Source organism: Callorhinus ursinus, unplaced genomic scaffold (genome assembly GCF_003265705.2).
Source record: "Callorhinus ursinus isolate GAN/ISIS: 27379988/994484 unplaced genomic scaffold, GSC_fseal_2.0 scaffold2, whole genome shotgun sequence".
Classification (NCBI taxonomy): Eukaryota; Metazoa; Chordata; class Mammalia; order Carnivora; family Otariidae; genus Callorhinus; species Callorhinus ursinus.
The window spans coordinates 24,823,105-24,849,927 of record NW_027397064.1 but is presented as its reverse complement, the minus strand read 5'-3'; the positions used below and the strand labels follow the sequence as shown (position 1 = coordinate 24,849,927).

General features: G+C 38.3%; 1 protein-coding gene and 1 pseudogene across 1 annotated transcript in view; one reads left to right on the top strand and one right to left on the bottom strand.

The window, feature by feature from the left end:
• ACADL (acyl-CoA dehydrogenase long chain) overlaps window positions 1–26,823 on the bottom strand; it is a 42,445-nt gene that overhangs the window by 10,282 nt on the left and 5,340 nt on the right. The window contains exons 2-8 of the mRNA XM_025892304.2: window positions 26,426–26,581; window positions 23,632–23,769; window positions 22,176–22,340; window positions 14,783–14,849; window positions 12,006–12,170; window positions 11,225–11,326; window positions 10,211–10,324 (exon numbers count right to left, since the gene is read on the bottom strand). Coding sequence (XP_025748089.1) covers window positions 10,211–10,324; window positions 11,225–11,326; window positions 12,006–12,170; window positions 14,783–14,849; window positions 22,176–22,340; window positions 23,632–23,769; window positions 26,426–26,581 — 907 coding nt within the window. The remainder of the gene's footprint in view (window positions 1–10,210; window positions 10,325–11,224; window positions 11,327–12,005; window positions 12,171–14,782; window positions 14,850–22,175; window positions 22,341–23,631; window positions 23,770–26,425; window positions 26,582–26,823) is intronic.
• Window positions 15,764–16,700, top strand: LOC112836163 (single-strand selective monofunctional uracil DNA glycosylase pseudogene; annotated as a pseudogene).

Below are 26,823 nucleotides of genomic sequence, written 5' to 3'. Positions count from 1 at the left end.
CAAAAGGAAGGCTTTAGGGACCAGATTCTCGAGAGGATGCTGGCCCTGCCATTCCTATTGACTAGGGCAATTCTCAAACCACAAAACTGAACCTTTTAGCATCGTTGTTGTGGGGACAGTTTGGGTACTTCCCATTTCCAGAAAAGAGTAGAAAAGGAATATAATAAGACCCGGGACCAGGCAAGACCTGAGGGTCAGGAGGAGTAGGTGCTATGAGGGACCGATTCCTCAGAGGTGTATCAATAGAACCACCATGCCAATGAAAAACCCAACTGACTGCATTTCGCTTGGCTTTACTCCATCCTGTTCTAGAAACAAACAATATGACTGGCACCTAATGGTTCCAAAACCAAGCAATAGGAAGATTGGTGCCACATTTTTTCCACCTCTGTATCCTGGCCTCTGATTCAGAACACGCTGGGTCACATCAAAACCTTCTCCCCCGCTCCACTCTTTCCCTTACCTTGTTTATCTCCCTTTCTATTCATTTATATTTAATTAGGCCAAATCTCTATCACCTAATCAGCATGAAGTTTCCCACTTCCACCCCAAACATTCAAGATTATTCACAGAAAACCTAAAGATGGAAGAAGAAATGGAAAAAAGTGAGGAAATACTGTTCTATACATTGAAAACAGATGAGTATATATCCCCTCTAAGCCTATTCCTGGTTTAGTTCAGTGACACTATCTATAACACTTTATTTGGAAAATAAGCGAGAATCTGACAATTTTTTAAATTTATTTATTTTTATTTGAAAGAGACAGAGAGAGCACACGCAGTGGGGAGAGATAGAGGGAGAGGGAGAGAATCCCAAGTAGAGTCCCTGCTGGGAGCAGAGCCCAATGTGGGGCTTGATCCCACAACCCTGAGACCATGACCCAAGCCAAAATCAATAGTCAGATGCTCAACAGACTGAGCCGCCCAGGAGCCCTGAGAATCTGACAATTCTTAAGATACTTTTGCCCTCCCCCCAACGTGATGGCGCACTTGAGAATTTATGCACTATTTACAATGTGAGAGAATCAAGATCTCTAAGCCCGATTCCCTCACATAAGAGCTATTTCTCTGGGAATGCTGGGAGCTTCCAGAAGCTGAAGTTAAATTTCAGATCAGAATGGGCTCATTTAGAACTCTTGCTTTAATTCATTTAGTGAAGTCCACAGGTTTGAAGAAATTAATGCCTCCAAGAATACATAATTTACTCTCTGGGGATAAAGAGATTAAATATTTGCATATTTTAGACATCACTTTGGGCATTACTATACAGATTTTGTCTTGGCTCTTCACTGCAGACATTGCCTCATGTTTTCAGAAATTATTCTGTAATGGATGGTGGTGAATAATTGTACCACACATTATTAGCAAGGTGCTTCTTGTGAATGATCAACACACTTGTAGCAATATTTTAAAACATTCATTAATAACTAATAGATACTACTGCAGCTAGCATTTAAAAAAAAATCCTCAAAACCTACTGAGTGAATCAAAGTATCTTTCAGAGTTCTGAAAGACACAACTCTTTGAATCATACAATTGTGGAACTGGAATACAATTTGAAGAGGTTATCTAGCCCACATTCCATTTAAACAAAACCATTAATTGTACTCTAACATATTATAACTCAAATATAAAATATAACATTGGGGCACCTGGGTGGCTCGGTCGGTTAAGCATCTGCCTTCGGCTCAGGTCATGATCCCAGGGTCCTGGGATCGAGTCCTACATCGGGCTCCCTGCTCAGCGGTCTCCCTCTCCCTCTCCCTCTGCCTGCCGCTCTCCCTGCTTGTGCTTTCTCTCTCTCTGACAAATAAATAAAATCTTAAAAAAATATACATATATAAATAAAATATAACATGTTAGGTTTGCCATTTAATTTTATAGTTAATTAACCCCCCACTCAAGGTCTTAAGAATTGGGTAATTACTTTTTGGAGGAATGTAAAGAAGAAGTGCTGTTTTTTTCCTCTCCTATTCCTTTTTGTAATATTCTGTGCTCTTACAATCAAGAGGATACCACACAGGAAATAACTAAAGCTTGTCTTAGAAAAGAACATTGAATTTTCACTTCATTGCCCACGGGTGAAGGAAGTGGGGAAAGAAAAAAAGGTCTATCTACTTTAAATTTCTGGGTAGTAAATAGTGTGTGTGAGTTAAGAGTGTAGGTTCTGGAGTTATAATCTGTGTTATCTTGGCAAAATTGCTTAACCTCTTCATGCCTCAATCTCCTTATCTGTAAAATGAGGGTAAATATAACTTATTTTATAGAGAGTTGTGAAGAAAAAAATGAGACAATTCATTTAGCACAGTGTCTGGCACATGGAAACAATGCAATAATGAGTCACTATCATTATTTATATCTGAGTTTTACCTAATTATTATCTAATCTTTAGAAAACCATAAGATTTGACATCAAATATGGAGGGTATGAATGAAAGGAAATGAAAATCCTGTAATAATTGCCACTTAAGTATGATAGGTCTCCATCCTAAAAAGAATATGATTTTTTTGGTGGAATGTATCCAAATGGCAGAAAGGCCCCAAATGTTTAAAATTCAAGGATAACAAAGAGAAAGGAAGGAAACTGAATAGTTAAGTGACCATAAGATGACATTTGGCTAAGTATAATATGACATTTAAAGGTCTTCTATTTCATTTTAATAACCAGAACGATAGTGTACCCAGCTCTAGAATAGGAGGTGAAAGCAATATATTGGTTGTTCATATTCTTTGAATACATTCCTAGACTGAATATGAAAATATTACTCAAAGGTACTTATTTCAATAAAATAGAAAGATTAGAAGAAATATCTCAAAAATCTGAAAACATACATATGTTCATGCAGAAAACCATACTACAGGGAGCCCTAGTATACGGGCAGAAGCAATGCTACTGCCACCTAGTGAAATTTTGGTAAACTACATTTGAAAGGAGGCAATAATAAAACGGTACTTGCTTTGAAATCTATATAAACTATACATAAATTATCTATTACTATATAAAATACATATTAATATATAACACATATTAATATATGAAATACATATATTATAAACTTTTTTCCTTCTATGGGAAAACATTATACCAATTTCCTATTTCCTTCATGGTCAAATGTCAAATCAGACTTAACATTCTGAGTTATAGACAATCTGGGTAATATCATGGTCATCTTTGTTGTCATTTAATACGTATTCCATAAAAGGAAATGTAGATTTCCAAGGAGATGGAAAATATGCTTATTGGGTTCACTTTTTATTTTTTTAAAAGATTTTATTTATTTATTATGTCAGAGAGAGAGAGAAAGAGGGAGAGAGCACAAGCAGGGGGAGCGGCAGGCAGAGGGAGAAGCAGACTCCCCGCTGAGCAAGGAGCCCGACGCGGGACTTGAGACCCAGGACCCTGGGATCATGACCTGAGCCAAAGGTAGATGCTTAACCAACTGAGCCACCCAGGCGTCCCTATTTTTTAATTTTTTTAAAAAATTTATTTCCGAGAGAGAGAGAGAGCACATGTGTGCAGGGTGGGGAGGGCCAGGAGGAGAGGGAGAGTCTTAAGCAGACTCTGTGCTCAGCATAGAGCCCGACGTGGGGCTTGATCTCAAGATCCTGAGCTGAAACCAAGAATTGGACATTTGACCGACTGTGCCACCCAGGCTCCCCAAGGTTCACTTTTTATAGTATCCATAATAGGGCTAAAAGGCATGAAATTGGTGGTGGTTGGATTTCAGAAGCAAAAGCTATTACAGACATACCTTGTTTTCTTGCTCTTTGCTTCATTGCACTTTGCAGATGTTGTATTTTTAACAAATTGAAGGTCTGTGGTGACCCTCTGTTGACCAAGTCTATCTGTGCCATTTTTCCAACAGCATTTGCTCACTTTGTGTCTCTGTGTCATATTTTGGTAATTTTCACAATATTTCAAACTTTTTCATTATTATTATATTTGTTATGGTGATCAGTGATTTTTGATATTACTATTCTTGTTTTGAGGCACCATGAACCACGCCCATATAAGATGGTTAAGCTTAATCGATAAATGTGTGTGTTCTGATCGCTCCACTGACCAGCCGTTCCCCCATCCCCTGAGCCTCCCTATTCCTTGTGACACAAAAATACTGAAATGAGACCCATTTTTAACCCTACAATGGCCTCTAAAGGTCCAAGTGAAAGGGAGGAGTCATACACCACTCATTTTAAATCAAAAGCTAGAAATGATTAAGCTTCCTGAGGAAGGTATGTCAAAAGCAAGCCAGGCTGAAAGCTATGCTTCTTATGCCAGTTAGCCAAGCTGTGAATGCAAAGGGAAAGTTCTTGAAAGAAATTAAAAGTGCTCCTCCTGTGAACATGTGAGTGATAAAAAAGTGAAACAGCCTTGGGCGCCTGGGTGGCCCAGATGGTTGGGCGTCTGCCTTCGGCTCAGGTCATGGTCCCAGGGTCCTGGGATCGAGTCCCACATCGGGCTCTCTGCTCAGCGGGGAGCCTGCTTCTCCCTCTGCTTCTCTCTCTCTCTCTGTCTCTCATGAATAAATAAATAAAATCTTTAAAAAAAAAGTGAAACAGCCTTATTGCTGATATAGAGAAAGTTTGAGTGGTCTGGATAGAAGATCAAAACATCCACAACATTTCCTTAAGCCAAAACCTAATCCAGAGCAAGGCCCTAACTCTCCTTAATTCTATGAAAACTGAGAGAGGTGGGAGGAATTTGAAGAAGTTTGAAGTTGGCAGAGGTTGGTTCATGAGGTTTAAGGAAAGAAGCCATGTCAATAACATAAAGTTGCAAGTTGAAGCAGCGAGTGCTGATGCAGAAGCTGCAGCAGCAGGTTATCCAGAAATTCCAGCTAAGATCATTAACAAAGGCGGCTACACTACACAATGGGTTTTCAGTGTAGATGAACCAGCCTTATATTGCAAGAAGATGCCATCTATGACCTTCACAGCTAGAAAGGAGAAGTCAATGCCTGGCTTCAAAGCTTCAAAGGACAGGCTGCTTTTCTTGCCAGGGGCTAATGCAGCTGGTGACTAAGTTGGAGCCAGTGCTCACTGGCCATTCTGAAAATCCTAGGGCCCTTAAGAATTATGCTAGATCTATTCTGCCTGTGTTCTAGAACTGGAACAACAAAGCCTGGATAACAGCACATCTGTCAACAACATGGTTGATTTATTGATTATGTTAAGCCCACTGTTGAGCTCAGAAGAAAAAAATGCCTTTCAAATATTACTGCTTATTGACAATGCACCTGATCACCCGAGTTCTGACTGAGATGGCAATGAGATTAATGTTGTTTTCATGCCTACTAACACAACATCCATTCTGCAGCCCATGGATTAAGGAGCAATTTTGACTTTCCAGTTGTATTATTTAAGGAATACATTTTGTAAGGCTGTAGCTGCCATAGATAGTGATTCCTCTGATGGGTCTGGGCAAAGTAAAGTAAAAACCCTCTCCAAAGAATCCACCATTCCAAATGTCATTAAGAACATTCATGAATCATAGGAAGATGTGGAAATATCAACATTCACAGGGGTTTTAGAAGTAGTTGATTCCAACCCTTCTGGATGACTTTGAGGGATACAAGACTTCAGTGGATGAAGTGACTGTGGACGTGGTGGGAACAGCGAGAGAACTAGAATCAGAAAGTGGAGCTGGGAGACAGGACTGAATTGCTGCAATCTTATAATAAACTTTAACAGACGAGGAGTTGCCTTTTATGGATGAACAAAAAAGTGGTTGTTCAGCAGATTCTGGTAAAGATGCTGTGAGGATTGTGGGAATGACAACAGAAGGTTCAGAGTATCACACAAACCTAGTTGATGAAGCAGCAGCAGGGTTTGAGAGGACGGACTCCAATTTTGAAAGAAGTTCTACTGTGGATAAAATGCTAGCAAACAGCATTGTATGCTACAGAAAGATTGTTAAGGGAAGAGTCAACTGATGTGGCCAAGTTCATTGTTGTCTTAAAAAAAAAAAGGCAAAGCCACCCAACCTACAGCCGCCACCAGCCTGATCAGTCAGCAGCCATCAACATCGAAGCAAGACCCTCCATCAGCAAAAAGACTACCCCTCACTGAAGGCTAGATGATGGCTAGCATTTTTAGCAATGAAGTATTTTTTATTTTTTATTTTTTTTTTAAAGATTTTATTTATTTATTTGAGAGACAGAGAGAATGAGAGAGAAAGCACATGAGATGGGGGGAGGGTCAGAGGGAGAAGCAGACTCCCCGCTGAGCAGGGAGCCCGATGCGGGACTCGATCCAGGGACTCCAGGATCATGACCTGAGCTGAAGGCAGTCGCTTAACCAACTGAGCCACCCAGGCGCCCCGTCAATGAAGTATTTTTTAATAAAGGTATGCACACATTTATTTTTTTGCAAAGATTTATTTATTTATTTGAGAGAGGGAGGGAGAGAGCATACACACACAGGGGGAAGGGGCAGAGGGAGAGGGAGAAAGAGTCTTAAGCAGACTCTACACTGAGTGCAGAGCCCCACTCGGGGCTCAATCTCATGACCCTGCGATCAGACCTGAGCCAAAACCAAGAGTCATATGCTTAACCAACTGCACCACGTAGGTGCCCCATATGTATGTACACCTTTTAGACATAATGCTATTGCACGCTTAGTAGACTACAGTATAGTATAAAGATAACTTTTATATGCACTGGGAAACCAAAAAATTCATTAGACTTGCTTTATTGCAATATTCTGGAACAGAACTGGCCAGTATTTTCTAGGTATGCCTATAAAGTACTTTGCGTAAAGTTCAGAAAGTCACGGAGTAATACTTCATGTTGGGAGAAGCCTATGGTGTGTATTTTAAGAATCACACCTATCAAATTACATTTCAGCATACAACCTTTAGAGGGCAATCAATACATATTTGCTCAATGAAGCAAAAAGGAATAAATTATGTATATCACTATTTCTCAAAGGGAGAATATTGGCATTTTGAGTGAGACAATTAGTTGCTTTACAAAGCTATCTCTGAATTACAGGACATTTAACGGTATCAGCCTCCAGAGCACCAAATATGAAACATCCCTCCCATTGCTGTGTACCCCACTTCCTGACAGTTCTAAATACCTGGGGGGACGAGGGCAACCACTGAGAATCACTGCGATGTGTAAATTAATGATACATAAATGAAAAGCAATATAAAATATAAAATCCTTACTTTGAAGGAAATCACAATTTAGGCAAGTCAAACCATACCGTTTTTTAAAATTTTTTTAAAAAGATTTTATTTGTTTATTTGTTAGAGAGAGAGAAAGAGCACAAGCAGAGGGAGAGGGAGCAGGAGAAGCAGGCTCCCTGCTGAACAAGGAGCCCGACGTGGGACTCGATCCCAGCTGAGCCGAAAGCAGACGCTTAAATGACTGAGCCACTCAGGCGTCCCAAACCACACCATTTTTAAAAATGTTTTCTAAAGTGTGTGCCTCATTTTAGATTCAGATTCAGAACAACTATTTTTAGATCTATTTTATGTCAATAAGACAGGATACGAAGTTTTTTTCAGAATGGAAAAAGTTAACTTTTTTTTTTTAAAGATTTTATTTATTTATTTGAGAGAGAGCAAAAGTGATCACAGAGGCAGAAGGAGAGGGAGAAGCAGACCCGCTGATGAGCGGAGAGCCTGATGCTGGGCTTGATCCCAGGGCCCTGAGATCATGACCTGAGCTGAAGGCAGACACTTAACCGACTGAGCCACCCAGGCACCCAGGAAAAAGGTAACTTGATGAACATTCAGGTAGCAAATAATTCTCAAAATGGCCTGGGGTAGGTCCAGAACAGGAGCCAGAAGTTGATAAAAAGGTTCCCTTCATTGATTGGAACAAAATGGAGGAATATATTATGTAAGGGAAAAATAGCAAACTTTAGGGAGTGGTTAGTTTGCCAGGCAATATTCTGAGCACTCTGGGTGTACCATCTAATCCTCACAGCAATTCTATAAGGTAGCTACAGATATTATTTACATCTTGCAAATAAGAAAATGCTTTGGAGAGCCATCATATAACCTGACTAGACCACGGAGATCCAAGTAGCTGAGCTAGGACTTAACCATGCCTGAAGTTAATTTCTGTAATGCTGGTCCTAAAAGGCTACCAAAGTGTTTCATTTCTGCCTTGCCCTTTACAAAGTCCATCATCTAATAGGTCATTCCACTTCACACTGTTCCAAGTAGATGTCCAACTCCAGGTTTTTTGCTGGTAAAATGTTTAACCAATTTTATGACTGCCTTGTTTTTAAGCTGTTCATTTAAGAGGAAACTAGAGTCTAATATTTGATTGGCATGGTTAGTGATTATGGCCACCATATGCTGAGTTCTTTGGCAAATACCTTCAACTTCCTTGCAAAACCCAACCTTAAACAATCATCCACCTACTCTGTGCTTGACCCTGGATGGCTAAACCCTTCTAGTAAATCTAATACATGAAAGAGCAGAAGGTGGGATGCCTGGGTGGCTCAGTCGGTTAAGCGTCTGCTTTCGGCTCAGGTCATGATCCCGGGATCCTGGGATCGAGTCCCGCATCAGGCTCCCTGCTCAGCAGGGAGCCTGCTTCTCCCTCTGTATGTGCTCTCTCTCTCTCTCTGACAAATGAATAAATAAAAAATCTTAAAAAAAAAAGCAGAAGGTACCATTATAAACCATGATCATTAACCTCATCCGAGTGCTCAATACTGCTAGCAGCCTTTACTACATTTTTCGAGTTAGTTCAGTCTCTCAATTTGAAGGCGTATTTCAAATCTTCCTCTCCTTGGACACTTCCATGTCCCCTTCACTCACCTGTTTTTCAAGAACTGAGTTTCCCTATATTACTTAAGGGAAATGGAAGCCTTCATAAAAGAGCTTTTGCAATTTTCTACCAACAGAGCTAAGTATCTGAACGAACCTAGACCTGTCCTCTCCTCTTTTCTTCCTGTTACGATGGGGGAAAGGTCTCTGCTGCGGGGGTGGGAAGGCCTATCTTTCCATGTGCTTTGGCACCCACAACCTAAGACTTTCTCAAATATCATATGCAGCTGATTATCTTCTTCATATCTACAATATTTCCCTCTTAACTAAATCCTTTCTCTAGGTATTAAAATGTGCCTCCAGCATTCTCATCTTAATGACAAAACCTTAATAATCTCTAAATATGTCACTGGATCCCAAAGTTCTGCCCCCCACCCTCTTCTCAGCCCCTAGTGACTATCTTTCTCTTAACTAGCATTCACAGCCGAACTCAGGAAGAGTTGCCTGCTATCGATATCTTTACTTCTCCATTTCCATTTACTCCTCTACCCACTCTGGTCTGGCACCACCCCACCCTAGTCCATTAATGGCTCTTAAGAAATAACTTCCCTATCACTATGTCCAATGGGCACTCTTTTTAAATTAATTAATTTTAATTCAATTAATTAACATATAAGGTATTATTTGTTCCAAGGGTACAGGTCTGTGATTCATCAGTCTTATATAATACCCAGTGCTTATTACAACACATACCCTCTCCAGTGTCCATCACCCAGTTACCCCATCCCTCCAACCCGCTCCCTTCCAGCAGCCCTCACTTTGTTTCTTAAGATTAAGAATCTCTCATGGTTTGTCTCCCTCTCTGGTTTCCTTTTTTCCCTCTCTTCCCCTATGATACTTTGCCTTGTTTCTTAAATTCCACATATCAGTGAGATCGTATGATAACTGTCTTTCTCTGACTGACTTATTTCTCTTAGCATAATACCCTCTAGTTCCATCCATGTCATTGCAAATGGCAAGATTTCATCTTTTTGATGGCTGCGTAATATTCCATTCCATCTATCTATCTATCTATCTATCTATCTATCTATCTATCTATCTATCTATCTATATCACATCTTCTTTATCCATTCACCTTCCAATAGGCATTCTTGACCTTCATCTTAGTTTCCCTCTAAGTGCCTTTGGTCCCACTCCTGCCTACTTGAAATCTTTCCTCTTGGCTTCTGGGACACTACTTGCTTGATTTGCTTTTTTCTTTCTAGCCATTCATTCTCTGTTGTCTTTGCAGGTTCTTCCCCTCCTACTCCACCTGTAAATCCTGCATTTTTCTCAGGACTCTGTCCTAGAACCTCTTCTTGTCTTATTCCCTCAATGGTCTCATCTACCTCCATGGATTCTATACTACCTCTATGAAAATTAGTCCATATTCATATTTAGATTGACGTCACTTAATACTAAACTATGACGACAAGCTTACCTGCATATGTGCAACTGTTTTCCCAAAAACTTTTCTTCCTTTAACGTAATTCCTGGTTTCTTCAAACATGAATTCACTGGCTGAAACTGCCAACTCAGCAATCAGTAGCCTTTCCTATAACACAAAATTAGGTCTAAGAATCATTCTAATTCCACAAGCGATTTTCACATGATTTCAGTGATGATAAATCTTATAAGTAATCTTAATAAAACTCATAAAAATTAATTTATTTCTTAATTCTATGAGAAAATGTTCCCACAGAGATTTACAAAAATATTTTGACATATCCATAATTCTCTAAAACAAATCCTTTATTTTTATAAATGACTGTCTTCACTACATATACAGACATAGTTTATTTCAGTCCTTCTTCTCATCATTCATCTATGAGAAGAAAAATATGAAATTCTTGATTTTTATTTATTGATCTCTGCACATTACATGTCCTAATAGGTCTGTGAAAATCAACATCTTAAAGGGTACAGGTTAAATTCTGTCTATTAGTGCAATCCACAGTCACTTTAAATCATCTTGCTGGTGATTTCTGTGGCAGTGTTTCTAGCCTTGTTCCCAATTTTACGTTTAGCCCAGGCTGAGGCAGTTACTAGGCAAATGCACCTATGCTCATATGCTGGCATGTGAGGCTCAATGATCGTTCAGCTAGCACACTCCAAAAACACAGATGGAGGGCTGACCTTATTGGGTATGAACTCAACCACCTTCCCCTTTGATTCTCAGGTATTACAAAAAAAATCCTGCCAAATGTTTCGGCTGACAGTTCCTTATAAGGAGCTAAGAATTCTTGACTTGTAGTTAAGAAGCTACAATCATTCTAAGAGGATATTACAGCTGTGAAATACCTAATTTCCCCACTCACTTATAAGCATTGATTCATATCCCTGAGTTAATGATTGACTATATCACCAGTTTTATATACGTAAACTTACACAGTTCTATGTTATTTCATTCGACTTCATTTGCTAATCAGAAGATAGACTCTGTAATAACTCTGACCTGTGGAAGTTCTTGCATGAGGTAATAGAAGCCTTTATTTTCTTCTCCAAGTAGACTACTAGCTGGCAACCGGACATCTTCAAAGAATAATTCTGCAGTATCCTAAGGGATCACACAATTAAGTACACAATTATTTCATTTAAGTTTCCCAACAAGCCAATGAGGTAATGATTATTTCCATTTAAGAAAACAAAAGCAAGAACAAAATAAACCGGAAGCCAAGGTGGGGTGGTTAATGACTACAACGAGGAGGTGGTAAACCAGGGATTCAAACTCAGATCCCCCTGATTCCAAAAACACGTGGCTTTCTCACTACCACACACTGCCATTCTAGCTCCAGTCTCGTCCAGTCTTGTCCAGTTCTGTACATACCAAGAGCTAAGCGTTTCTAATGCATATTAAGTAAAACATGTTTTTCTTTTTTTGGTAATGAAAAACTACCAGATAATTATCAAATAATAGAAAAATATTTTCTGCTCTTACTTCATAATTTTCTTTAATCAATTTAATAGAAGGCCTATTAACATATAATTAATTTTGCCATTTCTGAAGCAGATACTCAAAATACCTTGATTCACTTCTGATGCTGAGTAACAGAAAGAGATACAGTTAGATAAATGGAATAAATCTCTTACCATTTCTGAAAAGCATATCTTAGGAATTTGGCATAAGAAGGCATGATTTGATATACATATATCAAACTTATAGAACTACATAGTTCTATAAGGCATAGCTGAGTTAACTCAATTATTTATAATTAATAATTTATACTGTGACTTACCTGGGCTTTTAATCCCATTTTTTGTAGCTTTTGTCCCTTGATAAATCCTTTCATTCCACTTTCCACCAGAAAAAGGCTAATGCCATGGGCAGGAGACTGAGCTTCACGATTTGTGACTGCCACAACAAGCACAACGTCACTCAGCCACCCATTGGTGATGAATACCTGCAAACCCCAAATATACTGTGATATATATATATTGCAATAAATCAGGTCCATGTATAAGTCATGATTGGAGGAAAGTATTCAAGAAGACTAAACGAGACAAGACATTCTTTACGTCTCCCTTTGTACTCTACCCAAGTATCTGCAGTGTTAATAACCTACATGAGGTTATTAAAGAACACAAGGAAAGCAACCCAATGCTTCAAAGAATGAAGCCAGTACATTTTCATTCCACAATTAATACTATAAATAATAATGAACAGAGCTTATTATGTCCTTTCCAAACTAAAACAGAATTATCTATAAAAATGATAAAAGGATAAACTGTATTCTAGAAAGAAGTTGCAGATGAGAAAAAGGAATCTGTTCTAAGTGGCACTATACTATTAAAGAAGAATTATGTTCTAAAATCCACAGTGCTGTACATACAAATAATGGGAAATAAGCCAATGATATTAGCGTTGTCTACATGACAGCAAGTGAAGGGGGACATGGTTATATGTAAATTTATATCAAAATTTGTAATAGGGCTGGGATTATCCCTACTGAGGGCCATCGTTTTTAATTTTTTTATTTTCTGGTATTGAATGATTATAACATAAGCTCATTGTAGATGTTACATTGACGGTATATTGTGATAAAGAAAAAGGGGAAAATCCTCCATCAGTCCATCATACAGAAAGCATTATGAATTTCCTTTCTGGGCTTTTTTCTTTTAACATAGTTGAAATCTATATGCATTTTCACTTAAGTGTTAATATGATCTCTTCATTTAATGTAATTATTTTTCTATACCATTAAAAACTTCCTATCGATGCTCTAATGGGTGCATATTAGGTCATCTTATTGGTGTACTATATTTACTTACTTATTCCTTTACTTCTGCTTCCTTTCAATTTTTTGTTATGTCTAATAGAGATTTGGTAGCTGTCAGTGGTGCTTTCCTGGGTGGTTCGCACAGAAGACTTGCTTAGAAAGCTGGAGTCATAGGAGAATGGGTTCCCATTTCTTTCTTTCTTTTTTTTTTTTTTTTAAGATTTTATTTATTTATTTGAGAGAGAGGGAGAGGCAGACTCCCTGCCAAGCAGACAGCCCGATGTGGGACTCAATCCCAGGACCCTGGGATCATGACCAGAGCTGAAGGCAGACACCCAACCGACTGAGCCACCCAGGAGCCCCCTCATTTTACTTTTGACCAAGTATCTAGTCTTCTGTGGCCCTCTGTGGACAGAGTTAAGTGATCATATACTGGAATCAGCACATATTTATTATCATCCTTAGAACGAATAATTTAGACAAAAATTCTTAAAGTATGTTTGGAAAAACACCAGTGACTCAAGATAATCTATGAAGAGAATTTCCTAGGTTCCAACTTTTAGAGGTTCACAACGTATATCAGCATATCAAAGAGTGAGAAGTTGCACACATTTTCCAAATTTATTTAACACCACAGATACTGTTTTTCTGTATAACAACTATGAAACTAGATTATGGAAAGGTCTTTAGAACTGGGCTACTCAAAATGTGTTCTTCAGACCAACGTCAGCCCACAAACTGCTCTTAGTCCTTGACAGTGTTAAGTACAGAAACTAAGAGTGTTTACAAAATTTTACAGCAATTTGACAGTATAACACTCAAACTTATGATTTTGTAAATTCGAGGGTATTAGTCTAAAACTAATGAGAAATTTTTAAAAAAAATTTCAAAGAAAATAAACATAATTAGTTCTTCAACAGGCTTTGAAACAATTTTTGGAAAGACCGCCTTAGTGTAAAAGATAAACATCTTTCGTTCACTTAACACTCAGTTGACAATAAATATTTACTGAGTTTATACCAGACACAGCTTTAGGTAAACAAAATCCTCTGCCATCGTGATATTAGATTCTAAGGGACATATTTACTCCTAAGCCTGTCTGTAACCTTAATTGGAGTGCTTTCCAATTCTATCTGGGTTGATGGGACTCTCAGAAGGATTGAAGGGCTCTCAAATTCTATCAGATATCTTTCTCTCCTAAGAACTTTAGAAACTCTTCTTATTTTTTTAAAGATTTTATTCATTTATTTGACAGAGAGAGACACTGGGAGAGAGGGAACACAAGCAGGGGGAGTGGGAGAGGGAGAAGCAGGCTCCCCTCTGAGCAGGGAGTCCGACACGGGCTCGATCTCAGGACCCCAGGATCATGACCTGAGCCGAAGGCAGACGTTTAATGACTGAGCCACCCAGGCGCCCCTCTTCTTGATATTTATAAGAAAATCTTATCCCAATTTTTTATGAATATCAAGTTTATTAATTATTATTTGTCTAATATTTGGACAATACAAGCCTTTCCTTCCTCTTTTGTGGCTTGATAAGGGTTGTTTGGAAGCTAAAACATTTGCCATATTAGCGAGGAGAGCGTGGCAAATGGAACATAGAAGAGGCACAGATCTCATGTAATACAAATGTTGCAGAATTCTTACAAAACAAAACAACTTAAGTAAACTTAAGTAAACTCAATTCTTCCCGTGAGTCCACAGATTTGAGAGAATCAATAATGAGTAAGGGTTGAGACACTGTTACTCATGGCACGACTCAGGAAGGAAGGGCTATGGAAGCCCCTCTTTACACACCTTGCTTCCATTGAGAATCCAGTCGCTTCCATCCTTTTTGGCATTTGTTCTTACTCCTTGCAAATCACTATAATTGGGAAAAAGTGAAGAATAATGAAAAGAAACTCATTAGTTGGTAAAAACTGAATTATCAAAAAGATCTTATGTATGTCTATAATGTGATAATTCAAACTGCTTATACCATGATAGAAATTGACTTCTAATATTAGAAATGTTCACACAAATGCACTGAAAAATCATGTCTGATGTATCATATTCTAAATGTATCTGATTAAGATTACATAAACTAGCCAGCTTTCACAGAGCATAAAAATTCCAAGTAGCATTCAAGACCTCCATATTAGACTCAGATGACATCTCAAGGGCGCCTGGGTGGCTCAGTTGGTTAAGCGACTGCCTTCGGCTCAGGTCATGATCCTGGAGTCCTGGGATGGAGTCCCACATCGGGCTCCCTGCTCAGCAGGGAGTCTGCTTCTCCCTCTGACCCTCTTCCCTCTCGTGCTCTCTATCTCTCATTCTCTCTCTCTCAAATAAATAAAATCTTTAAAAAAATGACATCTCAAAGCCCACTATATTTGAGATTATTAGCCACCATGGACCTGCCGGCCTCCATTCACCTTGGTTCCTTCCCCTATCTCCATTGATCAAAACTTTGCTATTTAATCACTTCTCAGCCTTTTGGCTAAGATCAAGTAGAAAACTTAGCTATTTAAAAGACTGTGTCTCGAGAGCTGAACCAGGCTAGGGTCTGAGAACAGGTTGATGGATCAAACTGTTCTGTCAACCCTGAGGTCCCATGAAGGAGAATAACCCTGATCCCTGCCCCATGGGAGGCCCAGACATGATGGAAACACACCCAGAGCCTGGAAAACCCTCAGAAACAATTTAAATGCAAAGTGGGCAGCTGAGCCTTGAGTGTACTCGGGCTGTAGAAATGGGAGGAGTCCACAGAGAAAGACTCCCTGGTAGAAGGTCATTTTAAAGAGGATTTAAAAAGGTGACAGTGACATGGCTGTGCCCCAGGCTTATCCACTGGGGCCCCTCCATGAGTCTGCCAGTGCCCTGATAGAGCCCCAGCCTTGCCCTGGAAGCGTGGCTGAGGGCTTCCTGGAGGAGGAGCTGTGGCTCAATGCTGAACTGAGCCAGCTGAAGTTCTTAGAGCCTGTGGGCATCATCCACATTTCTGTGGAGTATGCATGGGAGCCACACCACAGCTATGTGACCCACTGTTCCCAGGGCCCCAAGGAAGTGCTCTTCCTGGGCATGAACCCTGGACCCTTTGGTATGGCCCAGACTGGGGTGTCCTTTGGGGAAATGAGCGTAGTCCAGGACTGGTTGGGCACTGGGGGACCTAGGTTGACCCTGCCCCAAGAGCACCCGAAGAGATCCGTGCTGAGACTGGAGTACCCTCAGTCAGAGGGACCAGGGATATGGATGTTAAGAGTGAACTTCTTACGGGAGACTGAGGCTGGATCAGAGAAAGAATTCAGTGTGGCAGAGTGGGGAAGACCAGAAGACCTGGCTTTCTTCATCTCGGCTTTGAGACTTCATGACTTTGTAAAATTTATGACTTTGGACAAATTTGATGAACCCTTCTAAGCCTCAGGATGCTCATCTGTAAAATGGGGATCCCTACCTCATGGGGTTGGTGTGGGGATTAAGTGAGATAACACTTGAAAGTACCTTGCGTTGTGCCTGGCAGGTGGGTGCTCCTTATACTTCTTGCTTTTTTGTCTCTTGGTTGGGGCGTCACTGTACCATGCTACAGAAGGAGCTCCCCCCACTCCCAAGACCTTGCTGGGTGAGGGGCAGATCCTTGCCCTGCCAGAGGTGGACCAATAACTTTATGAAAAACCCCGCCTGTGATTTTTCAGTCCAAGCATTAAAAATTCGTAATCCGGGGTGCCTAGGTGGCTCAGTCTTTGGCACAGGTCATGACCTCTCAGGTCATGATCTCTCTGGTTCCCCACTCAGCGGGGAGTCTGCTTCTCCCTCTCCCTTTCCCTCTGCCCCTCCCCCAACTCATGTTCTCAAATAAATAAATAAATAAAATCTTTAAAAGAAAAAAAAAGCTCCTAAAAAAAAAATTAAAAGACTATGTCTCAAATGCTTCCTCTAACAAGCCTGCTCTAAAAGTGGAATAGATTTCAAAACATAAAATATTCACAATTGAAATATGAAAAGTATAGACAATATCCCAGACCCAAAAAAAATATTGAAAATAATTTTACCTCCTGGAATAAACATTTCTAAAATACATCCTTCCATCATTTTTTTCAATGGAAACAGATACACACATATATGTATTTTTATAAAACTATATGCTTTTGACCTCTAAATAATATCTAATCCTTTTCTATAAGATCTTTTTTTTATCATCAGCATAGAATTACATTGTATAGATTTATGATTTTTTAAAATTTTATTTTATTATGTTATGTTAGTCACCATATATTACATTATTAGTTTTTGATATAGTGTTCCATGATTCATTGCGTAAGATTTATCATGATTTTTTAAAACACTCTATTTAGGTAGTTTCCAATTTTTGTAAATATCCTACAATGAGTAACATCATGTATAAAGAGTCTACATCAGTTACCCTAATCCTTGGAACTGTGAAGTGTTACCTTATATAGAAAAAGGGTCTTGCAGATGTGATTAATTTAAGGATCTCGAGATGGGGAGACTATCTTGGATTATCTGATGGATGGACCTTAAATGCAAATGTCTTTGTGAAAGAGAGGCAGACAGAAATTATACAGACAGAAGAGGGGGCAACATGACCACAGAGGCAGGCTGGAATGGAATGGTAAGATAAGAAGGCCAGAAATGGTCAGACACCAGGAAATGGAAGAGGCAGGGAATGGATTCTGCCCTAGAATGTCGAGAGGGAGTGCAGCCCTGCTGATACCTTGATTTGGGCTGGATTTATACTGATTTTGGACTTCTGGCCTTCAGAATTGTGAGAGAATACGTTTCTGTCTTTCTAAGCCACCAAGTTTGTGGTAATTTGTTACCACTGAAACCATAGGAAAATAACACACTCTCTTAGAGCATTTATCTTGTATTTCAGTGATTAATTAAAAAGATCTGATCTTTCTTGCCTACCCCACTTACCAGACTCAAACCTTCTGAGGACATGCTGTATATCAAGTTTATATGCCCTTCACCTAGCATATTGCTTTGCACATAACAGGATCTCAAATGGGACACCTGGGTGGCTCAGTCGGTTAAGTGTCTGCCCAGGGTCCTGGAATCGAGTCCTGCATCAGGCTCCTTGCTCAGCGGGGAGCCTGCTTCTCCCTCCGCCTGCCACTCCCCCTGCTTGTGCACACTCTCTGTCTCTCTCTCTGACAAATAAATAAATAGGTCTCAGGCTGCTATCCTTAGAAAGTCCTGATTACAAGTTTGGGTTTTGGTTGGCATCTGTGAATTTGGCAGGAGGGTTCCCACCACTCCCAGAACAGAGAAGGGTAATGCACTGTACCTAAACTGTTTGAACAAATAACGATTGATGCTAAACACTTGTTTTTCTTCTGGGAGTCTCAACTTTTGTTACATGCTAGACAAACAGTATATGTGACCAAATTCCAATAAAATTCTGGGCACTGAGTCTCTAATGAGCTACCCTGGTAGATAACATTCCACACATATTCTCACAACTTGCCACTAAAGGAATTAAACAAGTCCTGCGGAACGTCATTTAAAAGAGAGCTCTTGGAAGCTGCTCCTGGTTTTCTATGAATTTCAGTCCATGAGGCTTTTCTTTTGCTGATTTTGTTCGTATTCTTTCCCTGAAATAAATTATAGTGGTGCATACAATTAGAAGCTGAATCCTGTGACTCTGAGCAAATCACAGAACCTGGAGGTGATCCTGGGGACACTTGACATTGGAAACAAGGCCACCTGTTTGAAAGATGAGTTAAATGACAAAAACTTATATAGTTTTGTTTTCAGTAAAAGGAGAGATGATTATAAAGAACATTTTAAAGCTGTGCACTATTGTATTTTTTTCATCGTAAATTAGTATGAAATATTAGTTTCTAAAGACTGTACATGGCTTATTAAAATAATACTTCTATGTAGGGACATATTAAAGGTAATAAAGGTAATGACACAACTAAGTTTGTGGTTTAATTAAAAAAAACTTTGAATGGTAAATATGAAATATTAAAAATGGTTTTAAAATATACTACTTAGTGTTACCAAGAATTCAGACCCTCACAATAACCCTACTAAATAAGTATCACTGATACAGACATTGAGGCTCAAAGATTTTGCCCACAATCACACAGCTGGTATCAGAATACCCTGGATCTAAGGCAGTCATCATTCTCCAGAATAGATCACATATTAGGCCATAAAATAAGTTTCAACAAATTTAAGAAGATCAAAGTCATACCATGCATCTTTTTTGACCATAACACTATGAAACTGGAAATCAACCATGAGAAAAAAATCTAGAAAGGCCACAAATTCAAGGAGCTACTAAACAATGAATGGGTCAACCAAGAAATCAAAGAAGAAATCAAAAAGTACATGGAAACAAATGAAAATGAAAACACAACAGCCCAAAATCTTTGGGATGCAGCAAAAGTGGTTCTAAGAGGGAAGTTTATAGCAGTACAGATCTCCCTGAAGAAGCAAAAAAAATCTCAAATAAACAACCTAACCTCACACCTAAAGGAACTAGAAAAAGAAGAACAAACAAAACCCCAAAAGAGCAGAAGGAAGGAATAATAGAGCAGAAATAAATGATATAGAAACTAAAAATAAAAAACACAATACAACAGATGAATGAAACCAGGAGCTGGTTCTTTGGAAAGCTCAACAAAATTGATAAATGTCCAGCCAGACTCATCAAAAAAAAAAAAAAAGATGACCCAAATAAAATCACAAATGAAAGGAAAAATAACAACCAACACCACAGAAACCCAAACAATTGTAAGAGTATATTATGAAAAATTATATACCAACGATTAGATAACCTAGAAGAAATGGATAAATTCATAGAAACATATAACCTACCAAAACTGAAGCAGGAAAATATAGGAAATTTGAACAGACCAATCACCAGCAATGAAATTGAATCAATAATAAAAAAAGAACTCCCAACAAAAAAAAGTTCAAGACTGGTCAGCTTCACAGGCAAATTCTATAAAACATTTAAAGAAGAGTTAAAACCTATTATTCTCGAACTATTCCAAAAAATAAAAGAGGAAGGAACACTTCCAAACTCATTCTATGAAGCTAGTACTACCTTGATGCCAAAACTAAATAGACTCCCACAAAAAAAGAGAAAGAACTACAGGCCAATTATCTCTGATGAAAATAGATGTAAAAATCCTCAACAAAATACTAGCAACATGAATGGGTGGCTCAGATGGTTAAGCATCTGCCTTTGGCTCAGGTCATTATCTCCAGGTTCTGGGATCAAGCCCCACATTTGGCTCCCTGCTCAGTGGGGCGTCTGCTTCTCCCTCTGCCTCTCTCCCCTGCTCGTTCTCTCTCTCTCTCTCTCTAGTGAATAAATAAAAATCTTAAAAAAAAATCCAAAAGTACATTAAAAAAATCATTCACCATGATCAAGTGGGATTTATTCCCAGGATACAAGGGTGGTTCAATATTCATAAATCGATCAATGTGATATGTTACATCAGTAAGAGACAGGATAAAAACCATATGATTGTTTCAATAGATGCAGAAAAAGCATTTGACAAAGTACAACATCCATTCATGATAAAAACTCTCAACAAAGTAGGTCTGGGGGAACATATCTCAACATAATAAAGGCCTTGTATGAAAAACCTAAAACATACTCAATGGGGAAAAACAAGAGCTTTCCCCCTAGGTCAGGAACAACACAAGGTTATACAGTCTCACCACTTTTACTGAACATAGTACTGCAAGTCCTAGCCACAGCAACCAAACAACAAAAAGAAAGAAAAGGCATCCAAATTGGTAAGGAAGAAGTAAAACTTTTACTATTTGCAGATGACAGGAGTATATAACAGAAAACCTGAAAGACTCTACCAAAAATCTACTCAAACTGATAAATGAATTCAGTAAAATTGCAGGATACAAAATCCACATATGGAAATCTGTTGCATTCCTATACACTAATAATGAAGCAGCAGAAAGAGAAATTAAGAAAATAATCCCATGGGGGTGCCTGGGTGGCTCATCATTAAGCGTCTGCCTTCGGCTCAGGTCATGGTCCCAGGGTCCCGGGATCAGGGAAGCCTGCTTCTCCCTCTCCCACTCCCCCTGCTTGTGTTCCCTCTCTCTCTTGTGTCTCTCTCGTCAAATAAATAAATAAAATCTTAAAAAAAAAAAAGAAATAATCCCATGTACAATTGCAGCAAAAATCATAAAATATCTAGGAATAAGCTTAACCAAAGAGGTGAAAAACCCGTACTCTGATGAAAGAAATTCAAGACAACACAAAGAAATGGACAGACATTCCATGCTTATGGAATGGAAGAACAAATATTGTTAAAGTGTCTACACTACCCAAAGCAACCTACAGATTTAATGCAATCCCTATCAAAACACCAATAGCATTTTTCACAGAACTTGAACAAACAATCCTATAATTTGTACAGATTCACAAAAGACCCGAAATAGCAAAGCAATCTTGAAAAAGTAAAACAAGACTGGAGGTATCACAATTCCAGACTTCAAGTTATATTACAAAGCTGACACATCTCAGTTTATATGTAACCACTTTTTATAGGCCTTCTCTGGCACTCGTATCTAAATTCATTTTTTCCTTTCCCAACAAACACACATGCTCCATTAGTCTCTAGCACAGCACCACGTTCCCTTCATAGTACTCATCAGAATTTAAAATTAGGGATCTATTTATTTATGTGTTTCTTGTCATTCTCCTCAGTAAGCACAACAAACACATCTGTTTTGTTTGCCACTGTGTAACTGGCACATTAAAGGCACTTAGTAAGTAACCTTCGAATGACTGAATAAATGATCTTATTTATTCCCATTGCTCCAATTCTTTGCGCCCCAGTCTGTCTCCAGAGTTCCAAACTCCTATTTCTAATAGTCTGAGGGACATTTCCATGTGAATGTCCCATCACATCCAAGAGTCATCACGCTCCAAATTCAAGTCATATCCTACCATTTTATTTGCATTACCTCATATTAATATTTCAAAACAGCATATATTATAATGTTTTATTATTATTCATATATGATAAGGCCTTGTTTTCCTACTGGAGTTTGAAGTCACTTAGGCTGTAAATTATGCTTTGTTCATCTTCGTATGCCTCCTTGCGTATTGTTCAAAGGGTTGTATGTAGTGAGTACTAAGAAAATATTTGCTGTTGGGCACTGCTTCCAAAACTTTAAAACCAAATGAATGCTGATTTACCTTCCAGCCCCAGGCTCTGTCATTGCGATGGCACCAATATATTTCCCACTGGTCATCTGGGGGATGAAGTGCTTAATCTGTTCTTCTGAGCCATAGTTTACAATATAGGGCATGACAATATCTGAATGAAGACTAAAACCTGGGCCTGTACAATTCGAATATGCTCTTAAAGAGAAAAAAAGAAGAAAATTTAAAGCACAAAATTATTTTGTTCTGCTTTTAGTGTCTTTGATTTTCAATTAAACAACAACAAATTATTAAGTCTTATCACATTGTGTGGTAATAGCCTCTCTCTGCACAAACCTAGGAAGTTCCTTAAGATTTTCTCTTTGTTTTTATTAATCTTTTAATTTCTGGCTCTAGCACAATTAACAGTACTCTAACAGAGCTCCATGAATACTTACCTAACAAATTAAAAGATCAAACATGTAAAAGTATTAATCACCTACAATTGTATTACCCTAATATAGCAACTATTTTCATTTTGGCAAATTACCTTTGCCATAAGGATATATTCTAATATAGTTGCAGTCATGGTGTGAATTTGTACTTAACTATTTTTTTTAATTATGCAACATGAAAAAGTCCTTTTTTAACACAGTTGTCACAACAATAATATGAAATAGCTGTAAAGTACTCAAAATTGTTTATGTAATATAATTTACTTACTCATTCTCCCACTACCAGACATTTAGATTGCTTCCATATTTGGAGGACTATGATCTAACATGACAATGATTTTGGTACACACTGCCTCTTTTTTCTACAAAATTATTTCCTTAAGATAAACTCCCCAAAGTAGCATCCTAGATCAAAAAGCAGAAATATTTTCAATTTTTTATATGTATCCACATTTTTAATCCCCAAAGTATTGATTGACCTAATTGATAATGCCACTAATAGTATGAGTATCTCATTTTCACTGCAACCTTGTCAGCAATGCATATTATGATTTTGAATTTTCACCGACTTTTGCAAATACTCAAAATGATACTAATTTAACTTGCATTTCATTGGTAATAAGGATGAACTTTTTTCATCGAAAAGAACATATTTGAATTTTGTTTTGATGAACTGTTAGTTCAAATCCTGTGCCCATGCATCAATTGAAATCTTTATTTCTTCTTATACATTAAACTTTAAGTATATTTGGTGGAAATATTTTTCCACTTTTTTTTTTAAATAGCTTTTTAAAAGGAGAAAAGTAAACATGAAGCAATTAAAAATGAAGGGATCTCTTCAATTTTCAATAGCATCTATTCTAACAGTTTAAAAGGGCATTTTCTTATCTTCCCACATTAAAAAAAATGCACAAGAGTATATAAGGGGTTTATTCATTCACAGTTTATACTGTTTTCAATATTATAAGATTAGAAAGCATAATTTATCATCTTCTCAGAAAAGTGAGCAGTGTGCTTAAGAAACAAGACTCCACTTCAAATGTGTGCATACTTACTGTTCCTCCCAAACAACAGCTGCTGAATAAAAGTCCCCACCAATACCACCATGAAGCTCAGCAATATTGACACCCAGCAGTCCCTGTTTTCCAGCTTTTTCCCAAAGCTCCTTACTCACTTCTCCAGCTTTCTCCCATCTGCAAACAGCAAACATTTTAAAATCAGAAACATTTTTTCATATTATTTTAATGGTCATAATTTGAACTTATGAGTGATATTGTGTAGGAATGTTCCCTTAATTTGAGGTAATTGTCGTTGACATTGGCCATAACTTTCTATTTGCCTCTGTTTTATTGTTTCTCCTCCTTCTTGTTCTCTTCTTACTTCTTCCTATTTGCCACTTCTCTTCTCCCTTGACTATTCATTGGACCTGCAAATTACATCCATTTATATTCATGGGTACAGTTTCTCTCAGCTGGTACTCTTAGGATGGGATCTTAGTTGTGCCATATAGTCATGGGAATTTGTCCAACTGTCCTGTAAAGGCAATTGCCCTCTGTATGTTTCCTTAAAGTGCTGAACTTACTGGGATGAGCATATATAAAAGGTGACAAGAGCAGGCAATCTTAAGTTTAAGTAGGAGCAATAAAAGAACAAAAGCATCTTGCAGCTGAGCTGTCAAATGAACTGAAAAGATTAGATATTTGCATAAGATTGTGCAACCTCTGCTTTTCTTCTTTAAAAATGAGAATGGCATAATGAGGAAAGAGATGGCAAGTCAGAGATAAAGAATCTGAGAACTTTTATTTTTTTTTTTTAAGTGGTAGTTAGATATAGTAAGTATGAGGTATATTTTTGAAGATATTGATTAAAGGCAAACACAGATACCTCAAGAAATTTTAAGAGTTTGATTATCATGTATGTTTTGATGTAATTATTGCCTAAAGTACCTTTGGAAATATTTTTATCATTAACCTAAAATTTGTCGACTTCCATCATTTTTACTTCAAATCTTCACAACAATTTTTGTGGAACAAAGTTTCAAATCAGCAAAGCAATAAACAAAAAAGATTGTCCAAGAGCAAAACTTTTTCCTACTTTCTTTCTTAAAGATTTTTATTTATTATTTACTTATTTAGAGAGAAAGAGAGTGTGCACACGTGAGTGGGGGGAAGGGCAAAGGGATCGGGAGAATCTTTTTTTTTTTTTTTTAAGATTTTATTTATTTATTTGACAGAGAGGGAGAGCACAAGCAGGGAGCAGGAGAGGGAGAAGCAGGCTCCCTACTGAGCAGGGAGCCTGATGCAGGGCTCAATCTCAGGACCCTGGGATCATGACCTGAGCCAAAGGCAGTTGCTTAACCAACTGAGCCACCCAGGTGCCCCAAGAGAGAGAATCTTAAGCAGGCTCCATGCTCAGTGCACAGCCCGACACAGGGCTCGATCCAAGGAACCTGAGATCATGACCTGAGCAGAAATCAAGAGTCTGACGCTTAACTGAACTACCCAGGTGCACTTCTTTTGTCTTTTAAGAAAGTTGCTTTTCACCAAAGACCAGTCATGACATCAAGTTTAGCTAATTTTGGTCATTTTTACTGAGAAAGCATTAATAAAATCTCAATGGAAGGTATTTAATTTTTTTTTTTTTTTTTTTTAGAGAGACAGAGCGTACAGGCCGGGGAGGCGGGGTGGGTAGGTGAGAGAGAGGGAGAGAGAGAGAGAGAGAGAATCTTTTTTTTTTAAAGATTTTATTTATTTATTCATGAAAGACAGACAGAGAGAGAGAGAGAGAGAGGCAGAGGGAGAAGCAGGCTCCCAAGGAGCAGGGAGCCCGACGCGGGACTCGATCCCAGGACCCTGGGATCATGATCTGAGCCGAAGGCAGACGCTTAACCATCTGAGCCACCCAGGCGCCCCAGAGAGAGAATCTTAAGCAGGCTCCAGGCTGAGCGCAGAGCCTGCTGGGGGCGGGGCTTGATCCTGAATTCAAGACCTAAGCAGAAATCAAGAGTGGGCTGCTCAACCAACTGAGCCACCTAGGTGCCCCCCAACAATGTTTTAAAAATATTTTAATTGTAGTAAAGAATTGACAGTGAGTGAATTTTAGAAATAAAGCAAAATCCTATTTTCATAGAAATGACAGGTTTTTGGTCAACAAAGCAGGTAATCAGTAATTAATCAGTTAATCAATAAACATCTGATCCAGTAGTAGAAGTACTTTAAGGTGGCCAATTGCCAACCAAGATTTGCATTATGCTGGCCTGTTGAGCTTTTATGTTTTTTAATTCTTCCATGAAGCAGAAAAAAAATATGTAACTACTTACTTAACTGCCACTTAACCAGAGTATTCAAATTACTATTCTTAGAATGAGTTGCAAATTTTCAAAATTTTCTTATTTTTAATTGTATATTTTAAAATTTATTTAAATAGCTAACTAACTTAAGAATCTCAGGATTCTTTTTTTTTTTAAGATTTTATTTATTTATTTAACAGAGAGAGAGACAGCAAGAGAGGGAATACAAGCAGGGGGAGTGGGAGAGGGAGAACCAGGCTTCCCAAGGAGCAGGGAGCCAGATGCGGGGCTCGATCCCAGGACCCTGAGATCACAACCCGAGGCAAAGGCAAATGCCTAACAACTGAGCCACCCAGGTGCCCCAAGAATCTCAGGATTCTTAAGAATCCTTAAGTTTATAGTTATATAGTTAAGTATGATAGTGTTAGAGTTAAGAGAGCAAAATGTTAATAGAGCAATTAACACAGTATATTTTCTGTAGAACAACATGCAGCATTCTAGGAAGTGGTTCTTATGGTTCCCTTTATGCATATTACTTTAAAGGAAAATGTGCCACTTACTCTGCGTGGTAAGGAATCACTTCTTCTTGAAAAAACTTCCTTACACTTTCCCGGAAAATGTCATGTTCTGAAGAAAAGATTCTTCTAATTCCGATATCTGTTAATTTTTTAGCAGAAGGACTTTCTAGACGTTCTTCCCCTCCGGAATGAGAACATCTTAAAAATATACATATACATTAAGAAAATTAAGTGAATTGTTACTCTTCATATCCACATTAGTGCCACTGAACAACACGGAAGGTTAGTTCAATTTAACGACATGGAAAAACACTGATTTCCCCCCCCCATAGACAAACTACAGAGGTAAGTAGAAAGACTCTGAAATTTGACAGACCTGTTCAAATTTGAGCATCACCACTTTTGATAGGATCTACCTCATCTAGATGAGATCAAGTAGT